This window comes from Lathyrus oleraceus, chromosome 4, assembly GCF_024323335.1.
Source record: "Lathyrus oleraceus cultivar Zhongwan6 chromosome 4, CAAS_Psat_ZW6_1.0, whole genome shotgun sequence".
In the NCBI taxonomy this organism is placed as follows: Eukaryota; Viridiplantae; Streptophyta; class Magnoliopsida; order Fabales; family Fabaceae; genus Lathyrus; species Lathyrus oleraceus.
The window spans coordinates 241,342,467-241,363,766 of record NC_066582.1 but is presented as its reverse complement, the minus strand read 5'-3'; the positions used below and the strand labels follow the sequence as shown (position 1 = coordinate 241,363,766).

The following is a 21,300-nucleotide window of genomic DNA, read 5'->3' as shown; positions in this document are numbered from 1 at the left end:
ATGCATCTCCTAATTAAAGTTTCATATATTAAGAGATGTATTTTCAAATTAAATTTTAATATAATAAGAATTTCTCAACAATTTCATCTAGAGTGTATATAAAAAATATGTATTCATTTACATTCATTTTTAAATTTTCAAAAGAGGTGTCCCTTTTATAATTAAAATCTGAATCCTAAATGTCCAATTAATATAGAGCAGTTGAAATTGTTTGGGTGGTTTGAGTTAATGAATAAAACATCATTACTAGTACTAATAATTGGATTAAATAATGTCACGTTGAGCATACCAGCACACTGGTTGACCACTTTCACAACTTCTCCCGAAGACCAATCTCATTCTGCTAAACCTCTCTCAATTCTCTCAACACTCAATTTTAGGTTTTCCATTTTCATCATCTTCTTCTTCTTCGTCTTAATCGACGAAGAAATGGTATATTATTATTATTAACACATCGTTTATTGTGAAACCATATTTCACGAAAATGGCTTGGAGAAACGGTTGCGAGGAACTGACTCAATCCAAGCCTCTTTTCATCACGATCTACACTGTCGTTATTATTGGGATCGTCGTTTCGTTTTTCTACGTTTTTTCTGCTATTTATTCCAGTGACACTCCTGCCGCTCATTCTTCTGCATGGCTTTCTTCTTCAATCTCTCGTACGTCTCTCAACTCTCGCTCATGATCTTAATTGTGATTTACGATTTTCTTTTTCTTACTATGTTGTTTAGATGATCAAATTTTCTGATTTTGTTGTATGAACTTTCAAATCAAATTGTTTAATGTGAATTTGATTGAATTTGAGCTATGGAGTATGGCTGATTAGTTGAATTGTATGGATAATTAGTTGAATTGTAGATAACTCTAAAGCACCGATACCTCTGAAAAAGGTGTGTCAGAGTCTGTCTGAAATTGATACCTACACTTGTGATTACGTTAATTTGTTTATTTTTTAAAATCATTATCAAGGTGACGATTAAGTGTCGTTGTCGTGTTTGCGGTATCCATGCTTCATAGGTGGATAATGTACTTATAGATTTAATGATTGTAGGATAAACTTTTAAATTTAATTCTTGTTAGAGAAAGAAAATTAGGATTTTTTTTTGGTGATTTGAACTCTGCCAACTACTGATGTTTTTTTGGTCCGACTGAAACTTGATTCGTATCTCTCAAGCAAGGTCTTGAGTTCGAGCATTGTGACTGGAAATAATGTGGTTGGAAGGGGAGACCTCACTGAAAATGATCAACCAGGTTTTCCGATATAGATTAGTCATTGACAAAATCGGTGGATACTTTACACCAATAAGAATAAGATGGTTAGCAAAAAAAGACTATATCGACTGTCTAATGGTGCCTGTGGAGGCACTTTTGTTGCAGTAATTTCTTAAAGATTGCTAAAACAAATAAAAGTAAAAAAACCATTGTAAGAATATTTAAAACGTCCATGAATTGCCTTCTTTCAATACCTTTTTGTAAAAAATGTTGTAAGATAACAATTAGTGATATTTGAAATGTCAATGATCTGTTCGATATGGATACATGACACAGCTACTATATTGATCTAGTTGTACTCGTTTTATGTTCTTTAATCGATGGCTTTATTCCATAATTGTGAATTTGATTAAAAACCTTCATTGAAAATGTGTTTTCAGCTGAGGATCCCCGCCTTATAGATCAAACACTCAACAATTCTCAGTCAGAAAAGGTGCGTGCTGCATCCACTTCTTCACCAGGGAAGCAGAATGTGTGGCCAAGTTCTGTTTGGGAAGTTCCACCCTCAAATAAAAAAATGCCACCTTTGAAGGATTTCCGACTGACCAAAGAACTGGTTCAGCAACGGGTGAAAGATAACGTTGTAATAGTGACCTTTGGTAACTATGCATTTATGGATTTTGTTCTGACTTGGGTCGAGAAATTGACTGATTTGGGAGTTTCTAATCTTCTTGTTGGTGAGTGTTGTCAAATATCTTCTATCCTGTTCTGTTGTGTATTGTTTTTAGATTTGGAGTTATGCCTTGATGAAAATGCATATTCAGATATTGTACCATTAACTAGACTGCGTTTGAATCTAACTTTTAGGTGCATTGGACACCAAATTATTGGAGGCACTGTATTGGAAAGGAGTACCAGTTTTTGACATGGGCAGCCATATGAGCACTGTAGATGTTGGCTGGGGTACTCCAACATTTCATAAAATGGGGAGAGAAAAAGTTTTTCTGATAGACTCAATTCTGCCTTTTGGGTTTGAAGTATTGATGTGTGATACCGACACAGTTTGGTTAAAGGTGACCTTCAATTTTACATATATGCTGTTACGTTTTCTTAAGTTACTATGTTTTAATTAGAAGGGTGATCCAATGCTAGCTTAGATTTTGATTAATCATAAAATGTTATCATAATTTGTTGAGTTTTTTTTGGCTTGCTATAAGATTTAAATTCACCTTTCCTTTCTAGTGTACTTTTCTTTTCTGCTCTCATGTTGGTGTTAGAGGCTCTTGTTTGAGTTTGTTTTTTTGCACTGTAGTAAGGGTGGCTATATGTCGTTTTGCCGTTTATTATCTGGTGTCATTATTATGATTTCTTATCCATTACACTTATTATGTACAATTGTATCTTCAGATGTCTTCAAGCCAATAATATAACTATTTAAGATATATGTCATTCCTAATACATATTTTCATTTATGCAATTGTTAAACAGAATCCACTTCCATATCTTGCTCGTTATCCAGCAGCAGATATTTTAACTTCAAGTGATCAAGTTATACCAACAGTCGTTGATGACAATTTGGAAATTTGGCAAGAAGGTCAATATTATACAATGATGAGAATTTACTGTTAAATTTTTTATTGTGCTTATGCCAGTTCTTGTAGCATATTTTTGTGTGTCATGTATATGATGAATTATATAAACATGAGCCAAATGACATCCATGGACATGAAAATGCTGCTTCTTTGAATGATAGTCATCTTGTGTGTCAAAAAATAGTTTCAACTTCCAAGGCATCACTTTAGACCTTTTCTTACCCATTTGGCTTGCTTTAGATTATAAACTATAGATATAGAAGTAGAACCACTCACGTGCTTTCACTCAACAACTTAAAATTTTGGAATAGATGATTATCACAAGGTGCTATTGCTTCTATGACAATGTGGTATAGAATTATATCCTTTCTTTCCCATTCTTCCAAATGGAAGCTAGATTTTATCATTAAGTAGGGCAGGCATGGGCATTGTTTGGACATGAAACTCAAAGGGCTTTTGCTTAAGTGGGGAGTTAGATAAAAAACCATTCATAAGCTGTCACCCAATAGTTTAAGTGTTAGAAATAATGCTAATAATAACAATAATAATAATAATAATGCTAATAATAATAATAATAATAAATAATAATAATAATAATAATAATAATAATAATAATAATAATAATAATAATAGCACAGATGCTCAACCTCTAAGGATTTATTTCAGAAAGAAATTAGAAATTAGGATAACTAGGCGCTCGTGTTAGTTGTTTCTGTTTTAAGAGTCAGTTACCAAGGATTGTAGGAGTTGTCAGTTATCCTTGGATTTAGGAGATGGTTGCTTGAACCTTCTCCCTTTTCCCATTGTACAGGATGTCTATAAATAGACCTTCATACCCCTTTCAGAAGGATCTTTTGGCATTTGTTCATTTGACTAGAAACTTTCTAGTGTAGGGTGTATCTGGTTCGGTGTAAATTTTTTTTCTTTTTCATATCTATAAACCTGCGGGCATAACTAAATCCCCCTTCTCTCTGTTTTGGTCTGGTTCTTATCAAAAGAACCAAACATTAAGCTTTTGGGATATTTGGTTCATGATAGGAGCTAGCTAATCAATTTTCAGGATGCAACCTTTTGCTCTTTAATCTGATGAAAGTTTTCTCTGCTTTATTATATCATTTTCAAATCTCACTAACCAATTCATTACCTTTACCTGTTACCTCTCTTCATCTCTCATTTTAATGTGCATATTATTTTATTTGTTTAGTTGTTTCTTAAGACTGTATATTGAACTAATTGTCTATCCCCTTGAATAGTTAGTGGTGCCTACAACATTGGAATTTTCCATTGGAGACCTACAGCGTCTGCCAAGAATTTGGCTAAGCAGTGGAAAGAAATGCTTCTAGCTGATGACAAGATATGGGATCAGAATGGGTTTAATGAAATTCTTCAGAGTCAGCTAGGACCATCTGTTGATGATGATAGTGGACTTGTTTTTGCTTTTGACGGGAAACTGAAGCTGGGAATTTTGCCTGCTAGTATCTTCTGTAGTGGACATACATATTTTGTACAGGTAGGACATTTTCAATTAACAATTCTCAAATGACTGAAATATTTTTCTTATATTTTTATGTTTTGCTTAAATGCAATTTTGATCCCCATTTTAACCAAAATTAACTGTTAGTCCCCATATTTTCAAAATCGGGTTTTTGGTCCCTCTATTTTACAATTTTTGGGATTTTTCCCCCCGCCATTTTTGATGATGTGGCATCTTCATCAGTTAAACAACATTGATCTAGCACAACCCTTCAATCTCCACTGCTCTAATGAGCTCCTCCAATACTTCGTCCTCAATCATCGTCTCTCGAAGAACCTCTGAGATTTTATTTTCGTTGAGCCTGAGAAGCTCATTTTTGTCAATGCATCACAGTTCCAATTTGAAATCCTCAATTTAGTTTTGCCACATCATTAATGTTGATGCCCCATCGTTAAAAATGGCGGGGAGCCAAAAATCCCAAATATTGTAAAATAAGGGGACCAAAAACTTTGATTTAGTAGTAGGGAGACTAAGTTAATTTTGGTCAAAAGCGGGACTAAAAGTGCATTTAAGCCTGTGTTATACATTTGTTTTCTTTTATGCAATTAACTGTTCGGAGGGATCTTGGATCAACTAGAGGAATGGTTTATATACCAGTTTGACAAACAGCAATTTGTATATTATGATTGCAGGCTATGTACCAGCAACTAAGGTTGGAGCCATATGCAGTACATACGACATTTCAATATGGAGGCACTGAAGGAAAGCGCCACAGATTACGAGAAGCCATGCTCTTCATTGATCCACCAGATTACTATAATCCTCCTGGTAAGTAGTCCAGCTTCTCTGTAAATTTTGGTGTGAATATCGTTCACTTAATATTTTTGAATGCGCATGTATAAATAGGCTAATATCTGTTTGTCAATACTTGTTTGGTTCCTACTCTGTCCACATTGAATATTGTATCATACTATTAACTGATGTCAAATTTCGGCCATGGCGGATATCAGTGGCGGGTTTTAGGCTCTCCACCATGGTCCTCATTGATAACACTACTATTTATAATACTGACATCTAAAAGCTGACTCATTGATCTGTCAATAGATTGGTTACCACTTACCATCTCTTCTTGTGGTTGAATCCTCAACTCTATAAGAGGAAATTACAACTTAACTTTTGGAGGAACTTTTGCAGGGGGGTTCTTATCATTTAAGCCATCTATTCCAAAAAGCTTGTTGCTAAGTGGGGAGCACAATGTTGAATCACATTTTACTCTTATAAATCACCAAGTATATACGTATCGACTTGATCCTATTCATATCTGCATTTGATGGAATTTTGATGTTGCACTTTGTAATATTTGTTGCACATGATTTTTTTCTTTTCAGATTAAACAAATTAGGACAGCCCTTGCAATTGCTTCCCTTCTCAACAGAACACTGGTAAGAACTAATTTTGGAGATCATACATTTTAGCATATTGCATTTTGAGTAGAAGTGTCTCATCATCAGATCTCTTGCTCTGTCATGGCCTATATCCAGTGTTAATTAACATTTCCTGTGAATCCTCTTAAGTGATAAACCAATAAAAAATACCCGAAACAAGGACTTGATTTTATTTCATTTCAATTTTGGTGTGACTTGGCACTACTTAAATATGTTCAGAAGTCTAGCAGAACACGTTATTGGACTTTAGAAATAGCTAGTTACTTAAATTTACTGTGTTGTTTAAAACCAAAAGAATGTACATAATGTTTTTTCTGTGACTGAAGAAATCTGTTTGTATGCTTCCATAACTTTAATATTGGGCTACATATTGAAATCACACTCTTTTGATACAATTGATTATTGTCATGAGAATCACATTTTACTTAATTTGCACCTTTTCCCATAAAGTCCCAATGATATTTCCATTTGTGATAGAATGCTATTTCCATTTGTTGCCATTGTTTTTTTTATATGGTTCTAAAACATGATTGTTTTTGTTGCATATTATTAAGCTACAACTGTGTATAAAATCCACTTTATTATCATCATTATCCGTTTTGTGATTAGAATTGTTATTGTTGCTGTCACTCTTTCTTGTTGAGAATGTAAATCATGGTGTCGAAGCATGTTACTGTCGAAACACCTAGGTCTCGAAGTGTTGAGGAATTAGTCTCAACATGGATTTTTACCTAGGCTCAATTTTGTAGTGTTAGCATAATTAGGTATTTTGAACTTTGATTGAGTAGCAAGCAAACCCAACTCTATAAATAGGGAGTAACCCTTATTGATTGTAACATAATACATGCTTGCAGTTGTAAAGAATAAAATCTCAGTTTGAGAGCAGAGAGTTACTCTGCAGAATTACTTCTTCTTCTTCCTTATTCGAAAACCCTAATCACTCTTTCTTTCCAATTCAATTTTGTTTCTTTTCATTACCATTGTGCACCGAAATCTTGCAACCTAGGTTGGTTGATTCACTCGAGTGAAGAGTGAAGAACAAGAGGGAATTCGATCGGTGTGATTGATTCTTGTTCATCAAGATTCGGTTTGGAATTTTCCATAGGTTTTGGTGAATTTCTTGAAGGGAAATTGGTGAATTTCCAACATCTGATATCTAGAGCACTGGCTGAGTGATTCGTGAGAAGCAAAACACGATGGTGATTAATCCGAACAAGCATTTTCCGGCGAGTCTCCCAATTTTTAAGAATCAGAATTATGAGAATTGGTGCAAGCAGATAAAGGTTGTCTTTTGCTATCAAGATCTTTGGAATCTGGTGAAGGATGGAGTGACACCTCTTGCAGCAAACGCGACGAATGAAGAAAAGATTGCACATAAAGAATTGAATAAGAAAGATTATAAAGCTCTCTTTATAATCCATCAATGTGTTGATGCAGACAATTTCGAAAAGGTTAGTGATGTTGAATCAGCGAAAGAAGCCTGAGAAATTCTGGAAAAATCGTTTGGAGGAGCAAAAAAGGTGAAAGAAGTGAGGTTACAAACTCACAAAAGAACGTATGAATTGCTTCAGATGGAAGACAATGAAAGCATAATTGATTTTTTCACTAGGGTTACAAAACTGGTGAATCAAATCAAGGTATGTGGAGAAGTGTTGGCATCAAGATCAGTTGTTTCAAAGATCTTGAGGTCACTGGCTCCAAAGTTCGACCACGTGGTAGTAGCCATAGAAGAGTCGGAAGTTTTGTCAACATTGACAGAGGAAGAGCTTCAAGGGAACGATTGAATCTCATGAACAAAGAATGACTGAAAGAGTTGCAGGCAAGTCGAAAAGTGATGTCGCTTTGCAGACGCAATCAGCAAGAGAAAAGAAAGGTAAAGGGAAGTGGTTCGACAACAAAGGTAGAGGAGGCTACAATAATTCGACTGGTCGAAATCAGTAAGAAGGAGGTTGGTCGAATAAGAGAAAGCCCTCGTACTAAAGAAACCAAGAGGTGGTGTTGCAGGTAGAGGAAAAGGCGGTGGTCAAAAACCTGACAAAAGTCACATTCAGTGTTTCAACTGTCAGAAGTATGGTCACTACTCTAGTGATTGTCTTGAAGAACAAAAAAAATCAAGATAATGATGCAAAATTTGCAAAGCATGAAGAATAAGAGATGTTGCTGATGGTCACAACAAGAGATGAAGAAAGATTCCAGGATCAATGGTACTTGGACTCAGGATGCTCATCACACATGACTGGTAGGAAAGATTGGTTTGTCAACATGAAATCCTCAATAAAGAACATGGTAAAATTTGCAAATGACAATACTCTAGCAACTGAAGGTATTGGTGATGTTCTGATTATGAGGAAAGATGGCAAGAGGTCAGTAATTTCCAATGTATTGTATATATCGGGCATGAAAAGTCATTTGCTCAGCATATGGCAGTTGGTCGAAGAGAACTGCAAAGTGTTGATCGAAGACAAGATGATGAGAGTTCTCGACTAAGGTGGAAAGTTAATCTTGAAGGCACCTATGTCTCAGGATTGAACTTAATGTGATGGAGCACAAGTGCCTTGCAACTGCAGCTAGCAGGGATGAATGGATATGGCATTATAGATTTGACCATCTCAAATTCAAAGACATCAGAGATCTGAAGAGGAAAAATATGATTTCAGGGTTATCAAAAATCGACATTCCAAATGAAGTATGTGAGAAATGTGTGTAGGCGAAGCAACACAAGAACAACTTCAACAAGGATGCAGGAAGCAAGTCGAAGGCAATCCTTGAAGTCATATACTCTGATGTGTGTGGTCCTATCCAGGTGGAATCGATTGGAGGAAACAAATACTTTGTCATATTCGTAGATGATTTCAGTCGAAAACTGTGGACTTACCTGATCAAGAAGAAAAGTGAAGTGACCGAGGTATTTGCCAAGTTTAAGTCTATGGTCGAAAGCTCAAGATTTTGAGGACTGATGGTGGTGGAGAATATGTGTCGAAAGATTTCAACATGTTATGTGAGAAAAAAGAGATTGTGCATGAGGTGGTGTCACCCTACACTCCACAGCAAAATGGAACTGCAGAAAGAAAGAATAGAACCATCATGAATATGGTGAGAAGTAAGTTGAAAGGCAAGCATCTATCCAAAGAATTATGGGGAGAAGCTATGACGACAACAACATATATTTTGAACAGATGTCCAACGAAGAAGCTAGATGGAATCACGCCAGAAGAATGTTGGTCTGGTGTCAAGCCTAACTTGAGTCATCTGAAAGTATTTGGATCTATAGCATATAGACATGTGCCAAATCAGTTGAGAAGAAAATTTGATGACAAGTCGAGTCAAATGATTCTAATAGGATATCATTCGACTAGAGGTTACAAGTTGTTCGACCCGGTGAACAAGCAAGTAATGATCAGCAGGGACGTGATCATAGATGAGCTCAAGGAATGAGATTAGACTGAAAATGTCAAGAAGGATTCAGTGAGAATCTTATGTGAAAAATCAGCAAGCGAAGTCGAAAGAGAAGTTCGACAAGAAGAAGTCAGAGGTCAAGCAAGCACAAGCAGACCTCAAAGGAAAAGATACATGCCTGCAAGATTGCAAGAATGTGTGATTACATCAGATATGTGATGTGGTCGATGATGAAGGTGAGCTGGTACACTATGCTTTCTATGCAGATGTCGAACCGGTCAATGCAGCTGAAGCATTGTAAGATTCGAAGTGCGTAAAAGCAATGAATGAGGAACTGAAGTCCATCGAAGTCAACAACACTTGGTCACTTGTCGAATTGCCTCAAAGGGAAGAAGGCAATCGATGTGAAGTGAGTATACAAGGTGAAGTTGAATCCCAAAGGTGAAGTAACTCGACACAAGACAAGACTTCTGGCAAAAGGATTTCTTCAGAAGGAAGGGATCGACTTCGATGAAGTTTTTGCACCTGTTGCTAGAATCGATGAAGAAAACAAGGTATACAGGCTACATAAAACTCTGTATGGACTTAAGCAAGCTCCAAGAGTTTGGAATAAAAAAATAGACTGTTTCCTAAGAGAGAAGGAATTTGTGAAGTGCACAACTGAGCATGGAGTATATGTAAGAAGAAACAATAGTGAGTTGCTTATACTATGTCTCTATGTCGATGACCTGTTGATAACAGGAAGTTGCAAGAAGGAGATCGAACATTTCAAACATGACCTAAGTGAGGAGTTTGAAATGTCAGACTTGGGAAATCTCTCATATTTTCTTGGCGTCGAATTCTACAAGAGTTGTAGAGGCTTAATGATGCACCAAAGAAGATATGCGGGTGAAATACTTAAGAGATTTGAGATGCAAGATTGCAACTCAACTTCGACTCTAGCTTAACCCATATTGCAACTGTCGAAAGACGCAGATGATGATGTCGATCCAACGAAGTACAGAAGACTCATTGGATCACTTCGATACCTTTGTCACAAAAGGCTTGATCTAGCATACTGTGTAGGTATGGTGAGTAAATTCATGCAGAAGCCAAAGGTATCACACCGAACAGCGACGAAGAGGATACTAAGGTATCTGAAAGGAACTCTCGACTATGCCATTTTGTTCCCTGCAATCGATGAAGGAAAAGAATGCAAGCTAGTGGGATACACCGACTCAAGTTGGTGTAGTGATGCTGAGGATAGAAAATTCACAACTGACTATGTGTTTATGTTAGGTGGTGCACCAGTTGTTTGGAGTTCGAGAAAATAATCAGTAGTAACACTTTCGTCGTGTGAAGCAGAGTACATAGTTGTTTCTCTTTGTGCATGTCAAGCAACATGGATAGTGAATTTGGTCGAAGAGATTACTAGGAAGAATCATGAAGCGATTACCATGCAGATCGACAACAAGTCTGCTATCAATCTGGCGAAGAATCCGATAGCACATGGACGAAGTAAGCACATCGAAATGACGAAAGGAGTGCAGGTCGAAGTATCCAAGAAGTTAAGATCTATGGTGAATGTAGATAGCTTAGACACAAAGAATTATGTGGTGTGTTGAGAATGTAATTCATGGTGTCAAAGCATGTTGCAGTCGAAACACCTAGGTGTCGAAGTACCTAGGTGTCGAAGTGTTGAGGAGTTAGCCTCAACATGAATTTTTACTTAGGTCCAATTTTGTAGTGTTAGCTGAATTATGTATTTTGGGATTTGCTTGAGGAGCAAGCAAATCCAACTCTATAAATAGGGAGTAACTCTTATTGACGGTAACATAACACATACTTGCAGTTGCAAAAAATAAAATCTCAGTTTGAGAGTAGAGAGTTACTCTGCAGAAATACTTCTTCTTTTTCCTTATTCGAAAATCCTAATCACTCCTTCTTCCCCAATTCAATTTTGTTTCTTTTTATTACCATTGTGCACCGAAATCTTGCAATAAAGGTTGGTTGATTCACTCGAGTGAAAAGTGAAGAGCAAGAGAGAATTCGATCGGTGTGATTGATTCTTGTTCATCAAGATTAGGTTCGGGATTCTCCATAGGTTTTGGTGAATTTCTTGAAGGGAAATTGGTAAATTTCCAACATGTGCATCGTTTGTTCCATGGTTCTAAATTTGCAAGCTTCCATATAATCCAAATATAAGTTCTTTGATGTTTTAACATGTTGAATTGGTGTATATTATCTGTCCTAATTTTCAGTTTTAGTTTGAAATGATGTTCCATAACACAATTTTAAATGAATTTTAAAGCCATGGCAGATGATTTAGCTTGAACGGTGGTGTAGCGTTTAATTCTTAAGTTTGATGCATCGTATCTTGTAGTGTATTTTAACTTTTTATATTCTACATTTTTATCTTAATTTGAGTTCTTTGGGCATGTTCAGGTCATGCCGCCACTATGGTGCAGGCTGGATAAGCTATGGTATCCCCATCCTGGTGTTTTGGAGGGGTCTATGACTAGACAACCATTTCTTTGTCCTTTGGACCATGTATTTGAGGTATTTCTTATTTAAGTGGTTTATAATTATTTTAACTTCTCTTTATCACTTATTGTTTTAACTTCCCTTGAAATGTGAACAGGTTCAAAATGCAGAAATCTGTCTATATGAATTTTTATTTGCATTATATATCTAATTCCACCACAAATTGCCTATCTGATATCTTTTGATAAAATTCCGTAAAACTACTTTAGGTATCTAATTCATGTCTAAACTTACTGTTATCTCAATAATGTGCTTGAAGTTAATTAAAAGAAAAACTATATACCCTTAAATTTTATCTTTTTATAGTTTTAGAATTTTATGCTTTCTTCAATTTCCTTTGCAATATTTAATATTTAGCTAGCAAGTATCCATGCAACTCATGGGAACTTTAGTAAAATAAATAAGTCCCATTTAACTTTTAAAATGAAATAAAGATGGTAATATTAATTTTATTTAATATGGGAAGTATAAGTTAGTATGATAACATGAAGATGACAGGTGAATTTTTGAGAATGAGGGAGGATGTGGTGGATTCATGATTTTCAAGTGTGAAAACTTAAATTTTGTATACGTGGGGTGGATGCGCCCTCTTCCCCATTTTTTTATCAGTCACATCCTTATGTTGATATGGAAATGCACTGTCTTGCAGGTGAATGTTATGTTGAAAAAACTCCCAGAAGAAGACTTTGGCCCTGGAATAGATTTTAGAGAGTATTCAATATTTGATAATCCCTCTCTGCCGTCAGAGGTGAATAATGCCATGATTCTTGTTTCTTTAATCACGATTCTTCGTTTCCTGATTTACTTACTTTGTTTAAACTTGTTTGCTTTGGTTCTTGAGTTCAGGTGAAAAAGTCATGGCTTGATGTTCAGCTCTGTAAAGAAGGAACTCAAGATTGTGATGGATCATATAATACCACTGCTGGAGGAGTACTTAAATTTCCAAGGCATAGCAATGAAGAAATGGTATTTGATATTCTTTTCAAGCTTATATTATATATCCCAGATTATGTTTAATGCTAATTTTCTGCTCAAACTTTTCTAAATCTATAAATTACATTGATACTAAATTTAGTGTTCTTGAATGTAACACAACCGTTCTACTTGCTGTTACAGTTTGTGAAAGTATTCTCATCATTCAAGGATGTAAAAGTCATTAAGTTGTCTTCAGTTCAAGATGCTTTCACTGGTTTCATTAATAAGGCAAGACCACTTTCCTTTTTCCATTTGAAGTTTTACATTTTGAGTTAGAACCAACTATTAAATGCAATTAATGTTACTTATCATGTGCCAATGCATTGTATTTTATATTTTAAAGGAAAGGGAAGACAGATTCAGAAGACGCGTTAAGCAGTATGTCGGCATATGGTGCTGTGGGTCGGATAAACCTATTGGCCACATATATTATGACATGTACTGGGATGAGAAACCTGGGTGGAAAGCAATTCCTCCGCAATCTCCCGAGGAAGATCATCCGCCTTTGTGAGATCAAATTCTTGTTTATGTATGTTAAAACGCTATATTGGATGGAAAAATGAAGAGATGAATCCAAAAATGGTTGATTTGGTTTGCAAGTAATTGTCAAGACCAACATTGTATACACACAGAAGTGAAGAATCGGTATATCCATATTGAGGATTTAAGATATTATTTATAGAGATTAGACAATTGATTCTTGTGTAGCAATAAGAAATTTTATTGTCTGTATCAGAAATTACAAGTACCGGAGATATTCAAATCCATTTGTATCATTCCTATCTTCCACATTTTTTTCGTACAGAAAAAGTTATTTGTGCTATTTTACTGTCCATTGGCATGTGATATTAGTTATGCTGCTGTTTTTTACTACTATTTTTTTAAATATTATTTATTCTTTATCGTTAAAATATATCCTTCACATTAAGCTCTCGTTACTTGATAGCAATTCATTAAGCAATAAATTCATTATTCAACCCTATCACATTAACATAACTTATGAATTTAAAAATTTAAATAAATCTAGTGCCCAAATATAAAATAATATAGTCTATAACAGAGGTGTTTGCGGTGCGATTTGAGCGATTTTTATGTTAAAAGTCATTCTAATTGTAAGAGAAAAAATGTGCGATTTGATTTGGTTCGATTGATTTTTAGAAATAAATTCGAATCAAATTAATGTGGTTTAGTTTGGTTAAGTTGGTTCAATTTTCTAAAAAAATAATAATTGAGGCATAGATATACTACATATACAAGATTAACATAATCTTGTGTGTGTTTAATCATTTATCCATTATATAATTATAAAATTCTATCATATTTAAATAATAATTTCTCATTTAATATATAAAATCAAATTAGATAAAAGTGGAATAATAAATATAAAATAATAGTATAAAATAATATTTAAAAAAATTGAAGAGATAAAAGATTAATGATGGTGAAAAAGAAAGAACAAAACATAAAAAAAATTAGAGAAGAAGAGATGTGATAAAAATGAAATTGAAAAAGAGAACAATAACATAAAAATGAGAAGATGAAAAAGGAAGAATATAAAAAAATAGAGATTAGAGAAGAAGAGACGAGATGTACCTTACAAAAAAGGCACGATAATGATAGGAGAAATTTGAGAAGACTGAAACGGAAATCTTAAGTGTAAGGAAGAGAAAATCGTTGGTAATCATAAGGCTAAGACATAATAGGTTTGAGTTTGTATTGGATGTGAGGTAAGTGAAGTTTGAATTGTAGTATCATGCAGTTTAATTCGGCTTGTATTTACCGAACCACACAGTTTTGTTAAAAAATGACTCAAACACATCCGAATCAAATATATTCTTTACGATTTTCAATTTAATTTAGTTCAATTTACGATTTTCTATCGGGTCGGTTTAATTTTTGTTGGAAATCCACCAAAATCTATGGAGAATTTCAATCAATCTTGATGAACAAGATTGTTATCACCCACACAATAGCAATGAAAAGAAGAACAATGGAGAAAGAAAGAAAGTAAAGAACGATGAAGGAGAAGAATTAAATTCTGCAGAGTTTCTCTATGCCTACAAACTGTGAAAAAATTCTTATTCACTTTGCAACTGCAAAATACTATGAATACGAATGTTATGAATACTCTACTCACTTCATTACAAAAATAAGGGTCACTCCCTCTATTTATAGATTTAGGTTAACTTGGATCTCAAGCCAAGACCCAAAACTATAAAAGCCCAAAATAACTAACACTACTAAAATAGGCCTAAGTCGAAATTCTGTGTGAAGCAACATGCTTCGACACTTCGACACACTAACACAACTTAACACACTAGGTAGTTCGACACTTCCTTATTCTGTCGAGCAATCTGTTTCGACACAAGGAATTACAATTCAACATACCACCTACTTCATTGTGTCTAAGCTATCTACATTCATCATAGCTCTTAGTCTTCTGAACACTTCGACCTGCACTCCCTTCGTCATGATGTCTGCAATCTGATTCTCAGTTCTGTAGTGTTCCACGTTCATCTTTCCATCTGCTACCTGATCTCGAAGATAATGGAACCTCATCTCGATGTGCTTGCTTCGACCATGTGCTATCAGATTCTTTGCTAGATTGATAGCTGACATGCTGTCGATCTTCATGGTAATTGTTCCATGACTCTTCGCTGTTCTTTCTTCGACCAGATTCACCATCCACGTTGCTTTACATGCACAAAGACAAAACAACTATGTATTCTTCTTCGCATGATGATAATGCCACTACTAGCTCCTTTATGGAACTCCAAGCAATTGGTGCACCACCTAACATAAACACATAGCCAGCTGTGGATTCCTCAACATCACTACACCAACTTGAGTCGATGTATCTCACTAATTTGCATTCTTTTCCTTCATCAGCTGTAGGAAACAAAATGCCATAGTCGAGAGTTCCTTTCAGATACCTTAGTATCCTCTTCGCCACTGCTAGATGTCATACCTTTGGCCTCTGCATGAACCTAGTCACCATACCTACACTGTATGCTAAGTCAGGCCTTGTATGAAAAATGTATCGAAGTGACCCAATAAGTCTTCTATATTGGGTTGGGTCGACATCATCTATCTGAATCTTCCGATAATTGTAATTTGGGCTCAGTTGGAGTAGAAGTTGGGTTGCAATCTTGCATCTCAAATCTCTTGAGTATTTCGCCTGCATACCTTCTTTGGTGCATCATCAAACCTCTACCGCTCTTGTAGAATTCGATGTCAAGGAAATATGAAATGTCACCCAGATCTGACATTTCGAATTCCTTGTTGAGATCACCTTTGAAGTCTTCGATCTCCTTCTTGCAGCTACCTGTTATCAACAGGTCATCGACATAGAGACATAGTATAAGCAATTCACTCTTGCTTCTTCTTACATATACTCCATGTTCAGATTTGCACTTCACAAATTCCTTCTCCCTTAGAAATCCATCTATCTTCTTGTTCCAGGCTCTTGGAGCTTGTTTAAGTTCGTACAGGGCTTTATGCAGCCTGTACACCTTTCGTTCTTTGCCTTGTTTCACAAACCCAACTAGTTGTGCAACATAAACTTCTTCTTCTCAGGGGTCATTCAGGAATGCACATTTCACATCCATCTGACAGATCTTCCAGTTGTTCATGTTTGCTAGACCAACAATTAACCTGATTATTTCGATCTTAGCAACAGGTGCAAAAACTTCATCGAAGTCGATTCCTTCTTTCTGAATAAATCCTTTCGCCATAAGTCTCGCCTTGTGTCGAATCATTTCTCCTTTGGGATTCAACTTCACCTTGTATACCCACTTCACATCGATTTCCTTCTTGTCTTGGGGTAATTCGACAAGTGACCAAGTGTTGTTGACTTCGATTGACTTCAGCTCTTCGTCCATTGCTTTCATCCACTTCGAATCTTTCAATGTCTCAGCTGCATTGACAGGTTAAACATCTGTATAGAAAGCATAATGTACCAGCTCACCTTCTTCATCGACCACATCATCTGATGTAATCACACATTCTTGCAACCTTGCAGACACGTGTCTTGTTCTTTGAGGCCTGCTTGGGCCTGCTTCACCTCTGACTTCTTCCTGTCAAACTTCTCTTTCGACTTCACTAGTTGGTTCATCATAAAATATTCTCACTAAATCTTTCTTGACATTCTCAGTCCAATCCCAATCCTTAAGCTCATATATGATCATGTCCCTACTGATCACCATTTGCTTATTCATTGGGTCGAACAACTTGTACCCTCCAGTCGAATGATATCCTATTAGGATCATCTGATTCGACTTGTCATCAAGTTTTCTTCTCAACTGATCTAGTACATGTCTATGTGCTATAGATCCAAACACCTTCAGATGACTCAAGCTAGGCTTGACACCAGACCAACATTCTTCCGGCATGATTCCTTCTAGCTTCTTCGTCGGACATTTGTTCAGGATATATGTCGCAGTCGACACAGCTTTTTCCCATAACTCTTTGGGTAGATGCTTGCCTTTCAACATACTTCTAACCATATTCATAATGGTTCTATTCTTCCTTTCTACGACTCCATTCTGCTATGGAGTATAGGGTGGCACCACCTCATGCACAATCCCTTCTTTCACACATAATGCATCAAAATCTTTCGACACATATTCTCCACCACTATCAGTCCTCAAAATTTTGATCTTTAGACCATAGATTTAAACTTGGCAAATACCTCGATCACTTCACTTTTCTTCTTGATCAGGTAAGACCACAGTTTTCGACTGAAATCATCTATGAATGTAACAAATTATTTGTTACCTCCAATCGAATCCACCTGGAGAGGACCACATACATCAGAGTATATGACTTCAAGAATTGTCTTCGACCTGCTTCCTGCATCCTTATTGAAGTTATTCTTATGATGCTTCGCTTGCACACATTCTTCACATACTTCGTTTTGAATGTTGATTTCTGGTAATCCTGAAACCATATTTCTTCTCTTCAGATCTCTGATGTCTTTGAAATTGAGATGATCAAGTCTATAATGTCATATCTATTCATCTTTGTTGGCTGTTGTTGCAAGGCACTTATGCTCCATCACATTTAGTTCAATCTTGAAGGTTCTATTATGAGACATTGGAGACTTCAAGATCAACCTTCCATTTGAGTCGAGAACTCTCATCATCTTGTCTTCGATCGACACTCTGTAGTTCTTTTCGACTAACTGGCCTATGCTGAGCAAATTGCTCTTCATGCCTGGTACGTCCAACACATTTGAAATTACTTACCTCTTGCCATCTTCCCTCATAATCAGAACATCACCAACACCTTCGACTGCTAGAGTGTTGTCATTTGTAAATTTCACCATATTCTTCATTGAGGGTTTTATGTTGACAACCCAATCTTTTCTTCCAGACATGTGTGATGAGCATCCTGAGTCTAAGTACCACTGGTCCTTGAATCTCTCTTCATCTCTTGTTGTAACCATCAGCAACATATCTTCTTCTTCATGTTTCGCCAACTTTGCATAAGTTTCTTGATTCTTTTGCTTTTTTGGACAATCACTAGAATAGTGACCATACTTCTATCAATTGTAACACTGAATGTGACTCTTGTCTGGCTTTTGACCACCACCTCTTCCTCTACCTGCAACACCACCTCTTTGGTTGCCTTGGTTCCAGGTTTTTCTCTGATTCGACCAGTTTCTTTCTTGCTGATTTCGACTAGTTGAATTGTTGTAACCTCATTTTCCTTTGTTGTCATTCCAGCTTCCTTTGCCTTTTCTTTCTTTAACTGATTGAGCCTGCAAAGCCATATCACTCTTCGACTTTCCTGCAGTTCTTTCATCCATTCTTTGTTCATGAGATTCAAGCGTCCCTTGAAGCTCTTCCTTTGTCAGTTTTGACAAATCTTTCGACTCTTCTATGGCTACTACCACATGGTCAAACTTTGAAGTCAACGACCTCAAGATCTTTCCAACAACAGATCTTGATGTCAACACTTCTCCACATACCTTCATTTGATTCACCAGTTTCGTAACCTTGGTGAAAAAATCAGTTATGCTTTCATTGTCTTCCATATGAAGTAATTCATACGTTCTTTTGCGAGTTTGTAACCTCACCTCTTTTACCTTCTCTGCGCCTCCAAACGATTTCTCAAGAATTTCCCATGCTTCTTTCGCTGACTCAACATCACTAACTTTTTCAAAGTTATCTGCATCAACACATTGATGGATTATAAAGAGAGATTTATAATCTTTCTTCTTCAATTCTTTATGTGCAACCTTTTCTTGATCTGTCGCGGCTTCTGCAAGCGTTGCTACTCCTTCCTTCACAATATCCCAAAGATCTTGATAACAAAACACAACCTTTATCTGCTTGCACCAATTCTCATAATTGTTGTTTCTTGAGAATCGAAAGATTTGCTGGAAAACGCCCGTTTGAATGATTCGTTGCCATGGTGATTTTCTTCCCACGAATCGATTAAACCGGAGCTCTTGATACTAGATGTTGGAAATCCACCAAAACCTATGTAGAATTTCAATCAATCTTGATGAACGAGATTGTTATCACCCACACAATAGCAATAAAAAGAAGAACAATGAAGAAAGAAAGAAAGTAAAGAACAATGAAGGAGAAGAATTAAATTCTGCAGAGTTTCTCTCTGTCCATAAACTGTGGAAAACTTCTTATTCACTTTGCAACTGTAAAATACCGTGAATACAAATGTTATGAATACTCTATTCACTTCATTACAAAACTAAGAGTTACTTCTTCTATTTATAGATTTAGGTTAACTTGGACCTCAAGTCAAGGCCCAAAACTATAAAAGTCCAAAATAGCTAACACTACTAAAATAGGCCTAAGTCGAAATTTTGTGTGAAACAACATGCTTCGACACTTCGACACACTAACACAACTCAACACACTAGGTGGTTCGACACTTTCTTATTCTGTCGAACAATCTGATTCGACACAAGGAATTACAGTTCAACAATTTTGAACATCCTTAATATATATAGTTATACTATACTTTAAAAATGAACATTGAACTATTAAAGTTTTGTTTATTCTAAGTTAATCTTTTTCTTAAACTTTAAACAGATACCATAGTAATTAGTGGACCAATATGCATTCCCAAAGCGATCAAAGATGCATAAAATAATGCTTGCATAGTATTTAAATACAAAATAACATAAATTTTATTTAGGCTTAATACATATTTTGATCCATTAATTTAATTTAATGCTTTGCTTGAGTTATCTAATTAAAAAATGTTACATGCTAGTCCCTTAAAAACACTCTTTTAGTCAAATTAGTCATTTCTGTCAAACTTTATGAAAAATCGTTAATTTCTGTTGATGTTGCAATCTATTTAGTATTATTATCTTATTTAGATTTTTTTTCTTCATTTTTTTAAGTGCTTCACCATGAAGAGTTATATTTTTTTATACGTTATTAACGATTTGCAGGGGTTTTTAACCTCCGAAAACAAAACTAACGCAGTTTAAATCAGATTTTTAATACACCTATTGAGTTAGATGCCTTGTTGTCCATCCACGTTATCATAACTTAACGTTTTTTTGGTCAAAATTTGACGGAAAAGATCAAATTTAATAACGGGAATGAAGTTAAGAGACTAACTTGTAATATTTTTTAGTTAAAAACCTAAAGTGAAATATTAAATTAAGTTAAAAGACTTAAGGACTAAATATGCCATTTATTTATGGAGAAAACTTACCTAATTTTTATTATTTTTCAATTAAAATATAACATGTGTATTTAAATAATTTTAAACAATAAAAATAGAAGAAAATTATATACATACATATATATATATATATATATATATATATATATATATATATATATATATATATATATATATATATATATATATATATATATATATATACATATATATATATATATATATATATATAATTTTCTTCTATATATATATATAATTTTCTTATATATATATATATATATATATATATATATATATATATATATATATATATATATATATATATATATATATATATATATATATATATATATATATATATATATATATATATATATATATATATATATATATATAATTTTCTTCTATATATATATATATAATTTTCTTATATATATATATATATATATATATATATATATATATATATATATATATATATATATGGAAATTATATATTTATTATTAAAAAATAGTAAAAACACCATTTAAGAAATTGTATTTAAATTTTTTAGTTCTTATTTCTATTGATTAAATTTTATTTGATCAAACTGACAAATAATCAAGAATAATCAAGAACAAACATTCAGTCAAATTGCATAAAAAAAAGTTAAAGAACGAACACAAGTTTTGAGGAAGAACCGACATTCATTAAATTTGTAAATTGCATTTATACATGATGCATTTTCATTAAAAAAAATGAGAAAAGCATAGGAACTCAACAATGAAAAATAGTGAAAACACATCAACACGACACTAATATTATTAAGGCTTAAATGCATTTTTGATTAGTTTGAGTGTTTTAAACAATTGATCCCCCTATTACAAAACCCTTAATTTTGGTCCCTTAAATTTGATTGTGTTTGGATTTGAATGATCCCTATCCAATTTTGATTATGTGTCAATTCATTATTGACGTGACAGGTACTATTTGGGTACATGTCAGCATTTTCAAATATTTTAATTCCCACCTGGA

General features: G+C 34.6%; 1 protein-coding gene across 1 annotated transcript; it reads left to right on the top strand.

Moving 5' to 3' along the window:
* Positions 1-263: 263 nt before the first annotated feature.
* Positions 264-13,393, top strand: LOC127074817 (arabinosyltransferase XEG113). Its single transcript, XM_051016197.1, has 13 exons — positions 264-659; positions 1,653-1,949; positions 2,080-2,285; positions 2,701-2,806; positions 4,058-4,314; positions 4,971-5,106; positions 5,473-5,567; positions 5,667-5,720; positions 11,544-11,657; positions 12,292-12,390; positions 12,489-12,608; positions 12,759-12,845; positions 12,961-13,393. The coding sequence occupies exons 1-13, from the start codon at positions 485-487 to the stop codon at positions 13,126-13,128; spliced, it is 1,914 nt and encodes a 637-aa protein (XP_050872154.1). The 5' UTR covers positions 264-484; the 3' UTR covers positions 13,129-13,393.
* The last annotated feature ends 7,907 nt before the right edge of the window (positions 13,394-21,300 follow it).